The 15,325-nt window shown below is 32.4% G+C and overlaps 1 protein-coding gene and 1 long non-coding RNA gene across 2 annotated transcripts in view; one reads left to right on the forward strand and one right to left on the reverse strand.

The window, feature by feature from the left end:
• LOC143075280 (ubiquitin-protein ligase E3B-like) overlaps nucleotides 1-15,325 on the forward strand; it is a 59,622-nt gene that overhangs the window by 6,900 nt on the left and 37,397 nt on the right. The window contains exons 3-13 of the mRNA XM_076250654.1: nucleotides 4,208-4,257; nucleotides 5,297-5,367; nucleotides 5,973-6,037; nucleotides 6,857-6,913; nucleotides 8,075-8,179; nucleotides 9,230-9,329; nucleotides 9,807-9,886; nucleotides 10,308-10,390; nucleotides 11,630-11,735; nucleotides 12,487-12,607; nucleotides 13,585-13,619. Coding sequence (XP_076106769.1) covers nucleotides 4,208-4,257; nucleotides 5,297-5,367; nucleotides 5,973-6,037; nucleotides 6,857-6,913; nucleotides 8,075-8,179; nucleotides 9,230-9,329; nucleotides 9,807-9,886; nucleotides 10,308-10,390; nucleotides 11,630-11,735; nucleotides 12,487-12,607; nucleotides 13,585-13,619 — 873 coding nt within the window. The remainder of the gene's footprint in view (nucleotides 1-4,207; nucleotides 4,258-5,296; nucleotides 5,368-5,972; nucleotides 6,038-6,856; nucleotides 6,914-8,074; nucleotides 8,180-9,229; nucleotides 9,330-9,806; nucleotides 9,887-10,307; nucleotides 10,391-11,629; nucleotides 11,736-12,486; nucleotides 12,608-13,584; nucleotides 13,620-15,325) is intronic.
• On the reverse strand, nucleotides 1,675-2,508 carry LOC143075282 (uncharacterized). Its single transcript, XR_012978277.1, has 3 exons — nucleotides 2,293-2,508; nucleotides 1,880-2,013; nucleotides 1,675-1,739 (listed from the first exon to the last, which is right to left on the reverse strand). It is a non-coding gene; the product is annotated as an uncharacterized LOC143075282 (long non-coding RNA).

Raw genomic sequence — 15,325 nt, forward strand, 5'->3', positions numbered from 1 at the left:
ATTGTTATTGTTTCGTTGGTTGTATAGCAGCTTCAACATATTTTAAAATATGAAAATATTTTCCATGATAACTTTAACTTTAACTCATGGCGATTTCATTTTCTTTTTGTTCATACACAGAATATCTAAGTAAATATTTACAGTCCACTGGAAGCTATTAAATTTAACTCATCATATGAGTCTATAATTGGTTTGTTTATTCAACAATTGTCTGATGATTGTGAACTAAGGTAATGCCACTTGTAATCACTTAATTAAATCAAATCCTGATTATTTGATCTTCTGGTTTAGGTTGGTGTATATAATAATTATAAATTCTATTTTTTTCAGGTAACATCACAGGCTTCTATTTACTTGTTTGTTTTTTTATAATATCAACAAGGTCTTTATAGATTGATATTTTGTTTGGTGTATATAATAATAACCTATAATGGTTTACTTTTATAAACTGTTATTTGGATGGAGAGTTTTCTCATTGGCAATCACACCACATCTTCCTATATTGATATATTTTTCATAAATTTGACAGTATTTTGAATAATTGTGTGTAGAAAAAACACAAGTTATATGAGTATCCATTTAAGGAATGACTGTAATATTTTTTCTGTCTATGAAGAAATAACATAAAAAATTTGATGCACACTGAATAACGCGCGTAGCGGGTTATTTAACAGTGTGCACCACATTTTTTATGTTATTTTGAATAGACAGAAGAAATATTACAGTCATTCCTTACATATACATGTATATTATTTGCTCATCAAGAATAATAAATAAATGTTATAAAAACATATAGATTGTAGTCGCATAATACAATACACGTCATACAGTTCAAACAAATGTTAATGTAATCAGTCACTGTCTGTGTCTTCTTCTGGTTCTGGGTCTGGCACAGGGATGTCATACATGTGGCCGACGGCACGAAGGAAGAAGGAGACCTGTGGTAATGGTACCGTCTTGTAGTTGCTCCCATAGCGAAAAGAGGCGTCCCTGTGAACGTTGGTACTTTGTGCGCTGCCAACGGGCAAGACTCTGCTCGTCTACGAGGCGAACTTGTCTGGAGACGGTCTTGGCTTCTTTGATTAGTGCTGGTACAATCTTGTAGAAGTGGAGCTTTTTCCCGTATGCTTTACCGTTAAACCTGCGATGCGTAGGTCAGTTGATTAGTAATCACGTTGATTCTGTTAAACTGACTGTTTTATATACTTTGAATGTTAAAAAAGATTGAATGGTCTCTTCTGATACTTAAATATGTTGAAGTCAACCCATGCTTTGCAAATTTTAGGGGGGCGCACGCCCGCCACGCCCCCGCCTAAATCCGCCCCTGAGTTACTAGTCTGTTACCGACAACGTTATCTGGAAGTTCTGGGTCTTCTATCATGTCTATGTCACTACAAAATTAATTGAATATCAAAATTAGTTTTTATATCAAATAACTGTTTTTGAATATTTGGATTAGCAAGATTTCAAGATTTCATTCATAACCTCAGACACATACTTGTGTACAAGAGGACAATATATAAAAACATATTAATTAATTAATTGGTATAATTAGATTAAGTATTCAATCGGATTCAACAAACGTTAATTAATATTTGGACAAAGGATGAATATTTGTTTTAATCATTAGGATAGTCTTTCACATCTTTCGAATCTTATCTTTAAAAAACTTACCTTTCTACTATATCTTCTACTTCTTCAATAGCCAGTGAAATATTGAAGGACTGGTCTGGTATAACCTATAAAATGAACACAAATGAACATAAGACCATTGTTTTATTAAATTATGAATTTCTTTTTATGGAGAATAGTTTATTTAAATACAATATATATATTTATAACTTAGTAGCATTTTTCTAAGACAATTCTATTAACTTACTGCTTCTGGTTCAGGTTCAGGTGCTGCTTCTGGTTCAGGAGCTGCATCTGGCTCGGCTGGCATACACTCGATGCACCTGAAGATCACATCTATTTCTTCATTTACCATGCGTCTGTATTCCACTAGAGATATTCCTATAAATGAAATAAAAAAGATAATAAAAATCTGTCTTTATAATGTAGAATGAAAATATATAATAGAAATACCATTTTACATATGAAAAACACGCAAATTTACATTCCCAGATTTGAAACAAAACTATATTGTATACTTTTTTTCTCATATTTATGGTGAAGGACGTCTTATATACGTCCTTCTTTGTGGTTTAATGATGAAATTGAAAGCATGGAAAAACTTATATACAAAATTACAGCTTGATTATATTTAAGCAAAAAGAGAAATTAGAAACTTACCGGTATTACAGAGACGGTGTTGCCACTTTGAACATCCCTCACACTGAAGTGCATGCTGTCAGTCGAGGTCTAACATGTTGGTCACAAACCACACAAGGAAAAGCCATGGTGATATTAAAATCAATCACATTATGTCTTCTCTTTTATAGATAGGATTCGGCAAATCAAACAACATTTCTCAATTTGAGAAATTTCAAGAACTTAAAAGAAAAACAAAGTTTGTATGTATCAGCTTGGGGATCAGCTTGTACCGTTGTATATATATATGTAACTATTTGTTATTACACAAGATGAAAGACTTGTTTTAATATAATTATACCCAATAATCTTGAAAACTGGTAATAAAAACATAATCAACCCTCATCTGAAGAAAATATTTTTTTATTTTTTTTTACCGTACACCTTTAACATTATAACAAAAATCATAAACATTTATGAATTACTTTAATATATATCTTTATTTTTATTCCTTATAAATATATTTTTTTATTGGGGCCGGATCGACTTTACATTTGGGCCGGATCGACGTGGGGCCGGATCGACGTGGGACGGATCGACTTGGGCCGGATCGACGTGGGGCCGGATCGACGCGAAAGCAGTAAATTGCAGTGTTGCAACCATTTGAATTACTTGCCATGTTCAGATTAATTGTATCTTATTGAATTGACATTCTCTAAGTTGAACTTTATGTTTTTAACATTTAACAAATTTTTAAGTCTTTTATCAATGTATTGTAAAGTACATAGATATAGGAAGATGTGGTGTGAGTGCCAATGAGACAACTCTCCATACAAATAACAATTTAAAAAGTAAACCATTATAGGTTAAAGTACGGCCTTCAACACGGAGCCTTGGCTCACACCGAAAACAACAAGCTATAAAGGGCCCCAAAATTACTAGTGTAAAACCATTCAAACGGAAAAACCAACGGTCTAATCTATATAAAAAAAACGAGAAACGAGAAACACGTATATATTACATAAACAAACGACAACTACTGTACATCAGATTCCTGATGTATATATCCTATTTGTTGTGTAGTTTTTCATTGCAAATTACATGAATTAAAATCATTTTAATAGATTTGTTAAAAATATGATATCTTCTACATAAAGTTTTGTTTTGGTACTGATAACAAGGGCAATGTATTTAACCTGCTTTTACGAAATCAATCCACCCTTCAACTAGTCTTTGTGAGTTGTGACTGTACTTTAAAATAGATGACATACACTATTATAAACAGCACAGGAACCCATGGATGCAATCAAATTTAAAACCAGGACTTATGATTATGAGACATAACCATGATAACAGCATTGTTTAACCCTCCTCTAACATGTCTACTCTAGAAAAAGGTTCACATACATGTACCTGTCCAATATTTTTATAATTTCTATGCTCTCCTATTCAATTTTACAGGTCTTTTTTTCTAATCAAAGGTTTGTATTAATGACATATGAAGAACTTGTAACTTGGGAGTCAACTTTGAAATGATCATATCATTATGCATGAATGTAAGGATCACAAATCAACAAATTATATATGAACTTTGTCAGTTTGTAGAATTCATATCAATTGAATTTGTATAAACTGTTAATTTAAAAAAAAAAGATTTATAACTTTAGACCAATAACAGAAATATAGGAAGATGTGGTGTGAGTGCCAATGAGACAACTCTCCATCCAAATAACAATTTAAAAAAGGAAACCATTATAGGGCAATGTACGGCCTTCGACAAGGAGCCTTGGCTCACACCAAACAACAATCTATAAAGGGCTCCAAAAATTATATTAAACTATTCAAACGGGAAAACCAACGGCCTAATAGATCTAGATAGAATAAAAACAATGATTGGGCATGTACACATGATACTGATAGAGACAAGACTTAATCTGTTTTACCTTTTTGTTTACAGAGTGTGGTTAGAGGATTCCTTGAAAGACGTAGACTAAAACAATCAATAAAGTAAGAAAAATAAACAAATTGTCCTATCATGTAAATCTGCACATTGCATACTATAGTAAAAGGATATCTGTGTTAACATGAATGAAATTGCTATTTAATACAAAAATACAAAAACAAAATGACATCTCATGATCTGTTGGTCAACAAATATACCCTAAGACAAGATAATTATTGAGTAATAACCTGTGATCAGTGGCTGATCAAGAAATTTTCACTGACTACAATGTACCTAAGAGGAGAGCCGCTTTAGTTATGCTTCAGTGATTCCCGAAATCATCTTCCAAATTTTTACCACAAAAAGGAGGGGCCCCTTGGAAAACCCTCTAAATCCACCTCTGCAGGGGCGGATGCAGGAATTTTCGAAAGGGGGGTGCTAACCCAGGGCACCCAGGGCAAAGGGGGGGTGCTAACCCAGGGCACCCAGGGCAAAGGGGGGGTGCAAAACATATGTCCCAATACAAATGCATTGATCGGCAAAAATAAAGGGGGGGGGGGTGCGCACCCCCGGAACCCCCCCCCCCCCCCCCCCCCCCACCCTGGATCCGCCACTGCTCTGGTGATATTAATTGGTCCTTGATTATTAAGGGGGTAACACTTTTAAAAGTTTTATTAACTACCCTGTCATGTATTATTAACTACCCTTTCATGTATTATTACCCTGTCATGTATTATTACCCTGTCATTTGGTATTTGAATGTTACAAAATCAATCAAATCTTGTATATGTTCATCTGCATAAGGATGATTTCTATCCCAGACAGCTCCTTTTGTAAAATAATTTCAGTAAATGTCTTATTCTGTAGATTTTGTGTGGAAACTTCAATCACTATTATTTAAGTACCATACTTTTGAAAAAGAAAAACCATAATATTTAATATAACCATGCTTATTTGAAATTGTATTCTGTTTACTGTTAGCATGGTCATCATAATAATTTAAGTTTATTTCTTGTTTATTAATGAATTATCTCCCCTAAACATCATTTTATATATACATGAATACATGACTGCGTTACTTAACTGTTGTATATTTGATTACAGAAATGAAGTATCTGGCTTGTTACAGATTCCCACAGACAAAGACAGTGAATATCATCCAAAGTTGAAGCCAGGTAACAATAACAAAAACAGTACCAGCTATATCATTCTAGATCCACTTTTCAACAAGTGTTCTCTTCAGAGAGGGTCTCATTGGAGGGTTCCGATCCTGGAACCTTACCCACTTACTGTTTTGTCAGATTCCCATATCCCGCTTACACTATGTACGTAAGCAATTCTCATTTTATTTGTCATTTCCTGGGTCCCGCTAGACCTCATTTCCCGTTTTCACGACACAATAATTTGACTTTCACGTGTCACGCTTACAAAAAATCAGCAGTCCCGCGTCATTCTTATACCCTAATGATACCCACAGTACTTTAGAGATGCTTGAGGTTGAAATATTTGAAAATTCAAAACCTAATCCGAAATGCTGATCATGAAGAGCTGTTAAATCTAAAAGTAAAGCCAAAGCTGGCACTATATGCCTATCATTATTGAAGTTAAAAGTTGAATAAATCAGAGAAAAGGAAGATTTTCGCAATGTTGATACCATGTTTGTGAAATCAAACTGAACAAGATCACATTAGTTTGCCCTAAAAGCCTTAACTATACTATGTTATGATGAATTTAAATGTGAAGATATTTTAAAATAATTTATATCCATTTTTATTAACAGCTGTTGAAGTTTACAAGACTATCAAGAAAGTTTTATACAAGTTTAAAGAAGATGATGACAAAGAGGTATTAAACTTATGATTTAAGTCAAGAACTATGTTTCAGTCGTATTATTATCAGGAATAAAAATTAAGAACTAGATATTGATATTGTCATTGCAATTTTCAATTATAAAACTGTCCATCTTTATACTCATACTTATTGAACAGAGAAACTATCTTTGGTATTTGTTGCTATTAAATTTCATAAAATTTAGTCAATAGTGTATTTGAAAATTTGTTGCCCTCAATTACCAGTGGTCTCAACTAGAGTTTAGTGGTGTCATGCATGATAACAGGTTAGAGCAATCAATCATGAAATTGATTTTATGAAATTTGTTAGAGTTATCCAATTGAAATTAATGCAACAAACAATGTTGCATTAGACTATAATTTAATTTTGGATGTAACGTGTCTTCTGATTGGCTGACGTTATTTTGTTATCAGCCCATAGACATTATTTAGTCATGTGACCGTGACGTCATCAATGTTTTTTCATGGTTTTCTACGGTTTAAAATGGAATTTAGAATTAAATTATAAGAAATGACTAATATTTTTTCTGTCTATTCGAAATAACATAAAGAATGTGGTGCACAATGTTAAATATCCTGCTACGCCCGTTATTCAGTGTGCACCAAATTTTATATGTTATTTCTTCATAGACAGAAAAAAATATTACAGTCATTCCTTAAATATATCTTTTTTTTTTTTGTACAGCATCAAATATTTCATGCATATTAAGAACAAGCTTTACATTACCTAATTTTCCCTAAGGTTTTACTTTTGTCTATCTTTATTCATTCTAGTTTTCATTATATGATATACATAAGTTTATTTTCTTTTCAGGCATTTTTATACCTGTGTCGCTACCTTTTATGTTCCATGGATTCAGATGATATAAAGGTTACTTGTAATATACATTTTAAGACAAGTGAATGCTATCGTGAAAGTTGACTCCCATTTAATATTCAGTAATATCTTCATGATCAAGATTTTCACACGTAAATAATCTTTTAAAGACTTTTAGAGGATCAATATCATGTTATTAAATATATATGATTAGATCAAAAAATTTAAAGTTTATATATAGTACTCATAGTATTAATAAAATCCAATCAACTACATTAATTTTATATTCAGACATTTAGGGGCCAGCTGAAGGACGCCTCTGGGTGCGGGAATTTCACGCTCTATTGAAGACCTGTTGGTGACCTTCTGCTGTTGTTTTTTTCTATGGTCGGGTTGTTGTCTCTTTGGCACATTCCCCATTTCCATTCTCAGTTTTATTTCATAAAAAAAAAAACACTCTTTTATGTTCAAGTCCAAGAGGATGAAATGTACTTTGCATGTAATTTTCAGGCTTAAAGAAGATGACTGTGTTGTTTACATGATTCTAATTACACCTTTATATATGCATACATTGCATTCTACAACATTACAAATAAGCTGTGCGGTGACCTATAGTTGTTAATGTCTGTGTCATTTTGGTCTCTTGTGGACAGTTGTCTCATTGGCAATCATACTACATCTTCTTTTTTATATCAGTTTATCAAGAAGTCCACAGACTGTTATAGAAATCATCCTAATTTTGCTGTAATGTGTAAGCTATCAGTGTATTACTGTAATACTTTTTGAACGACAGTATTAATTATTACTTTAAACAGTGATTTCTTTTATTGAAATTAAGAGATAATTGTACTACTTCTTAGCATTAAGTAGCTTGAATGTCTTTTTATTTAAATTACACAAAAATATTTGCATTGAATGTCAAACCGATGCACACCATTTGTTTGCCCCTTCTTCTTTATATGGTTTGAAATAAACGTATTTACACTTTTAGTATTTAGCTGTATCCTGCCTCCGAATGACCTTAGAACAACTCGGAATCACCTTTTGAGGTCAAGCAACAATCACTTTTAAATTGTGACGTCAAGTATTTTAAATTATGATGTCAAAGTTTACGGGAACCTGTGTGATTTTACATAATGACGGACAAATTTGCATACAAGTGTAAATACGTCTATTCAATATAGAATATATGTTTTATGTACAAAACTTTTTCAGGTCTGTTATATTGCTGTGGCTTTAAAGAAAGAATTTGTGTTGTCATGGATACAACAAGTCAAGGATATCAACTGGAAATGCTGTTGTTATTTAAGAGAATTAAAGGTAAGTCATTATACATTTAGTTACCATGGATACTGTGCTAGCATGTATTTATTCATGATTGAATAAGTATTGATATGATTTTGTAATTAGTATTTATCACTATTTGAATTTCACTTTGAAATAAATAGTTGACCATGTCATGCATTTAGATTTCTGATGGAGATATCAGCCAAATATTTTGTATTTTAAAGAAGCTAGGTTATAGAGTAACTACCATGTTATAGGAATACACATACTTTGTTTTATGAGACATATGCATGATCATTTCATGGACAGCCAAAGTGTATCACTACATAGTTCTTGATAGTACTTTAAAAAGATACTGTAATTACCAAAAATATCAACTATACATAAAAAAAATTCACACATTTCTTCAAAATCACATCATAGTCATTATATAATTTATTTCATGATTTACGTTGAAATTTATGAAAGTGTGATATACAGTGTTGGTTTTGCCATTATTTTAGGCAATACAGTGGTCTATAATTGATTTCATGCTCATGGTATGTCTCTATTGGGTAGTTTGATAGTTGAGTGCATTGCCAATTGTAGCACATCACTTTATTTTTGAAATATTTGACAGGATAGTATTGTACAATGCAACCAAGCAGGCCCGTAGCCAGAAATTTCGAAGAGGAGGTTATTCTGACCCATGAACTCGACTTTAAAAGTCACAATTCAAACAGAACGTTGACATTAACAGTGCTTATTTGTTTTCAAGGGGGAGGGGTTCCTCCGAAACCCCCCTCAACCCCCCTGGCTACGGGTATGCCAAGATGAATCAGTGAAAGATATTTTTTTCTGGCAATTTTTTTTTACTGATTACTGTTGATAAAGGATGATTCTTTCTGAAATATTTTTCTGTATACATTTATTACATATATAGGAAATACATATCTTGCTTATATGTCATAGTGTTCTCACCTTAGAACACCAGCTTTCACTGTGATCATAATCAAACAGCACAGGTCTACTAGAGTATTTTTTAACAAAATCACCCTGTGTGTACGGTTAATCATGACATGATCTGAATTGATCTATTTTTAGCCAGAGAACCATGTTGATTTTAGTGTGATGATGTTACTGTTGAGAGTTTTAATTGTATTTACCAGTACTTCTACATGGAAAATAGTTAAAAGTACACCAGGTTAATATCTTAAGATTTACATTAGGTATTCCACATGATTTTTCCATGCATGATATGACTTTTAAGTTTTATTTTTGAACCATGATATAAAATAAAAAAAATAAATAAATTTGAATTTGACCGTTTAAACATGAAAGAGAAAAAAGGGTTTACTAAGATTAAATTGGTCCATATAATGCCCTAGCGTAAAAGCAGAGTTTGTCTTTTCAAAAACAATGCATGGACTTTTTGATTAAAACTTCTGAATGTGAAAAGAGAATAGAAATTTCAATTCTGTCTTTGAGCATGTATGGAAATCAACACTCACATTTGTCTAAAGCTTGCAATTTGTTTCTTTATTGATTCTTTTTCTGTACATATATCAAAACATTATTTAAGGTGGTAAACTTAAGGTATTTTGCTGCATTAGCCTACATGATAAATTATTTGCTCATACAATCCATCATCAACTCTATATCAGAAATAAATGTTTTTCAGCACTTGCACATGGTTTAAATCAACTCTGTAACAATATTATGGGTGACCTTAATACGAGAGGACTCTACCCTATATTACAGGTCAGTATTTTTTTCATTAGAAACTTTAAGACAAGACAACTCTACCCTACATTATAGGTGTGTATCTTATTGTGGGTAATCTTAAAACCAGAGAACTCTACCACTTAGGCAGCACCAAATCAATATATTCAGTCTCAGGTCAAAAGTGTTTAACCTATCCTAAATTCCCCTATTATCTCATATAAAAACACATTTTTTGTAAACATTGTCAAAACCTAATTTGTTTCAACTCCTTTATGCTTGAGATTCACACACAATAATCTGATAGAATTAGTAATTTTTGTCAGTCAGTACTTTCAAATGAAACTTGCCATAGACTTGAAATGAGTATGCCACATGTACAACTAAAAGTAATTCATCCAAATAACGGAACTTTATGAAATATTCTTTGATTTCATTCAAATTGTCATTATTTTTGTAGGGTTTGTTAACAAGAGGTCTCTCCAGAACCAAATGTGCTTTTAACCAGACCTCACTTTCAGCTATGGTCACTATAGCTTTAAGGTCAGTAAAACATATAAACTAAGACAACTTTTAACCAGACCTCACTTTCAGCTATGGTCACTATAGCTTTAAGGTCAGTAAAACATATAAACTAAGACAACTTTTAACCAGACCTCACTTTCAGCTATGGTCACTATAGCTTTAAGGTCAGTAGATCATATAAATCAAGACAACTATAAACCTAAAGTTGTCATCTGCTAGGAACTCAATTACAAAAGTCATTATATAATTAGAGGGAAAATATCATATCGTCGCTGGGCTTCTAAAATGTTGTAAATTACAAATTTTTCAAGAAAAAAATTTCTCACAAACAGGCTTTGAAAATTTTGACAAAATGCATGCTTCCAAAATGTCGTATGTGAACTTGAACATTTTTGTAAATAGCAGTGAAATAAAACGTTGACACTTCTGGATTATCCAAGAACTTAATTATTTTCACAGAAATAAAGAAATGTACAATTACTTTTTTCCCAAAACCATTCTACAACGATTTTCAAGTTTTCATACAACATTTTGGAAGCAAACTTTACAAACAACTGACATTGGCAATTTTGTAATATGTCTTATTTCACACATTTTGATTGGTCTAACTGTATGCTATTTTGTGATAACAAAGATTTCCTCCCGCCCAGACCATTGGTGTCAAAAAGTATTTTTAGCCAAAAAAGTCATATACGACATTTTAGAAGCCCAGCGACGATATAGTCTTAAGATTCAGAATGCTGGAAAAACAGAAAACAAACAGAAAAAAATATTGCTTTGAACCAAACATCATAAACATTGTTCCTATCTATAGTATCTTGAACACCAATATGATACTATAAAGAGCTTGTTTTACTATGAGTGGCTGTGTACTTCAATTGGTTTTAGGTAAATTTAAGAATGTATATAAACTAAAGATTGTATGATGAGCAATGATCATGGATATTTATATTAAAGACAATAGAATGTTTGCCTAGTATATTAATAGGACAAAGGTGTTCTATAATTATTTCATGTTGATCTTTTATATGGAATCCATCTTTTTTATTAACTAACAACAATAACATGGTGTGACATATTATTTCTAATTATAAAACAAAACATCAGTGACTGCCCATGCTCTCCATTACACCATTGCAACAATGCATAGAACTACTAGTATTGTAAAAAAAAAGCTTAATTCAGTTTGTAACTTTCTTGCATTTAAATCTGTGTGTTAATTTGTACTGTTGTGCATATTGTTTTACTTTTTTGTAGACCACTGATAGCAGCCAACTTTTCAGACAATCTACTGACAGTGTTTGTATTAAACATTATGTCTGTCCCTGCTGTTATACATCATGTGTCCAATCTGTCACAAGAGGTAAATATCTGTTTTTGTTGTCATACATCTTACTTTGAGTATATTCAGTTTTTTGTCACAGTTGTAATTTAATTATTGTTAGTGTGAAAAAGTTGTGATGTATGACATCTATCCTCCGAAATACAAGGATGTGAACCATTGCAGCTCACTGTACACCTTTCAACAATGAGCAATTAATAAACAACATATACTCTGCTAATTTCGGGTGCTGTGATTAACAAATAAAATGTTTGTTTGTTTGATTGTATGTAAAGCGATAAAAGCCCAGGCCTTGAAGGCATAAAACTTTGCTCAGTGCTCAGAGCACACAAATCATGCTTGAAACATAAAATCCAACAATTTGATTGGTTGATTTTCGAGTCTGAGCACAAAAATCATGCTCGAAAGTTTTATGACCATGAGGCCTGGAGATGACAAAATATGAAACAATTGAAACCAGAAACCTAACACGCTGATTAATATGTAAACAATAAATGAATAACAATTATATGGATAACTACTGGCTTACATGATACTGGCTGGGGACAAGTGCATTCAGAATTTGGCAGGGTCTAACATGTTTGTCAGTGCTCAATCTCTCCTAATCTTGAAAGGCATAATAAAAGAACAAAATTGAAAAGTTGAAAAGTGTTTGACTGATTAGTTTTAATAAGACAACAGACAGCTGTTTGTTTAATGACAAATAATTTTCATGTATACCAAAACATTGTGAAAGAATTGATTAATAGTTGGCTCCACTTTATTATTTCAGTGTTTGACTCTACTGGTAACTCACAGACTATTTAAGAGATCCCTAGATCTGCTGTCCAATGAACAGAGTACCAGAATTATCTTCAATACACTAGAAGGAAACTATGCACTGTGTTTGCTGGGTGGGTATTTATTGATTTATTTGAAGATCATGCTCAACAATTAAAAAGTAACTGTATTGGATCAATTATTGTTTAAATTTAATATGGGTAGCTGCTGTCACCTAATTTAAATGTTGGTTTCAGCTTCTTTAATATAATAAAAATAAAATACATGCTTATGGGATAGAGCAAGAAAATTTTTCAATTTAGGTACAAGAAGATACCAGTGTACCTGCAATAGATGGGATCTTCCTATTAAACTATTAGGATTGCTCTAGGTTTGACACCCAAAAACAGTATATGTGAAGTTATATACTGAAAGGAATGTAAAAATGATAGTCGAATCATCTTTCTGATGGAGTATTTTGTTTGAGTTGTCCTCTTAAAAAAATTGTGAGAGTCATTTTCAGTCTGTAACTTTACAGCTTGATTCTTCTATTCAACATGCAAGGAAATTTGCAAACTAATTTGTATAGCATTTTTAGATGCATGTCAACAAGGCACTGCAGTTTTATTCTCTGAGATGCTTACTTGTAAATTTTGAAAATAAACAAAAGTAGATTTAATTTTTATAAATTGACTGCTTATCAAATGTACACAGTGTTTTTATGCCCCACCTACGATAGAAGAGGGGCGTTATGTTTTCTGGTCTGTGCGTCCGTTCGTTCATCGTTCGTTCGTCCATCTGTCCCGCTTCAGGTTAAAGTTTTTGGTCAAGGTAGTTTTTGATGAAGTTGAAGTCCAATCGACTTCAAACTTACTACACATGTTCCCTATGATATGATCTTTCTAATTTTAATGCTAAATTAGAGTTTTTAACTTAATGTCACGGTCCACTGAACATAGAAAATGATAGTGTGAGTGGGGCATTCGTGTAATGGGGACACATTCTTGTTTATATCTGAAACAGATATGTAAATGGAATTTGCCATGCTTACTCTTTTTATGAGTAATTTGATGGTCTGAAGTTGTTAATTCTGGTTTTTTTTCCTTTACAGCAAACATGGTACATCTTGGTTTTGTAGAATTAGAGGTAAGTCTTTGTGTTTATATAATGAGCAGTACTAGTGCTAAGATGTTGTTTTCCACATGACAAACAAAAATACCAAATATACTTACAAATAAAAATCAACTTGGGGAACTATTTCTAGGTTATGAAATACGTTTAGCTGTTACATACATAGTGACTTTTGGGATACGATTGCTTTGAAAGCAATCTGTAGACTTATACCATTGACTCAGGGCCATGCCCTCACGTCAACTGTTTTATTCTAAACATCAAGGAACATCTCAGATTCTTGATATTGTCTTGCTTTAAATGGTACAAAAAACAAAAGGATTGAATTTAAACAACTGTCCTATAATGTTCTACTCATAATCTTCATGTTTCAATATTTCCCTTGACTTGTATGTGTGTTTTTAACAACATGGAAAATCAGAATTAAGCAGTATTTATATTTAGTGTTTTTATAAATTTAGAAACAAGTCAGAGGGAATTCCCCAGTTTTGATAACATGCAAGAGTTCTCTGAATTCCCTTCGATAAATCTATGTCTGTCATATAAGAACTGAAGTGGAGTTTTCTTATATGTCACCGTTATGAAATTGATATTTGATATTGCACTTCCATAAAGAAATGGAGGTCTTTTAATTAACATTTAATATACGTCCTTGCAACAAATCACAAGTCTAGGATTTGTTTAGGTAATTATGCACATGCGTATAGTTTTCTTGACTTGAAGGGGTATCAGATTGAATGGTTGCTCTGGATTCCCCACTCCATTGATTAATTTGAAACTCACTAGATCCTTTCTATGTCTGTCTTTGTTTGAGGGTTATTGTTGTTGCATAATTTTAAATCATATGCATCATTTCAATTAAAATAAATGTAGTCCACAACGTAAAGGTGTAACTAGAACACCCCTTCAGCCAAAATGGAGTCTTCCATATTATCACTTCGAGTTGTCTCCCTTCAGTAAGTAACTTTTGTCAAACGATACGTTGAGAAAAAATAAATCATTCTGTTGATATATGTCGTATAATATTAAAATCGATCACAATTTAAACAGAGGAATGTGTACGGAAAGTAGTCATGCCCACTGACCCAAAGGAAATTAAATATATAAAGAGTTAGGAATAAGGTTCCACCTAGAATTCATGTAGGAAAATAGGTGATAAGGTACGAAGTGAAATACCTTCTCTCACTCTCAGTGATTGGCTATTTTTAAAGTTGAAAAACTATACAGATTACGAAAATAACATTTTCGAGCATTTTACACGTGCAGTTGATTTTTATGCCCCACCTACGATAGTAGAGGGGCATTATGTTTTCTGGTCTGTGCGTCCGTTCGTTCATTCGTCCGTCCGTCTGTCCCGCTTCAGGTTAAAGTTTTTGGTCAAGGTAGTTTTTGATGAAGTTGAAGTCCAATCAACTTGAAACTTAGTACACATGTTCCTTATGATATGATCTTTCTAATTTTAAAGCCAAATTAAACTTTTGACCCCAATTTCACGGTCCACTGAACATAGAAAATGAAAGTGCATGTTTCAGGTTAAAGTTTTTGGTCAAGGTAGTTTTTGATGAAGTTGAAGTCCAATCAACTTGAAACTTAGTACAAATGTTCCCTATGATATTATCTTTCTAATTTTAATGCCTAATTATATTTTTTATCCAATTTCACGGTCCATTGAACATGGAAAATGATAGTGGGAGTGGGGCATCCATGTACTTTGGACACAT

This window comes from Mytilus galloprovincialis, chromosome 5 (genome assembly GCF_965363235.1).
Source record: "Mytilus galloprovincialis chromosome 5, xbMytGall1.hap1.1, whole genome shotgun sequence".
NCBI classification, from domain to species: domain Eukaryota; kingdom Metazoa; phylum Mollusca; class Bivalvia; order Mytilida; family Mytilidae; genus Mytilus; species Mytilus galloprovincialis.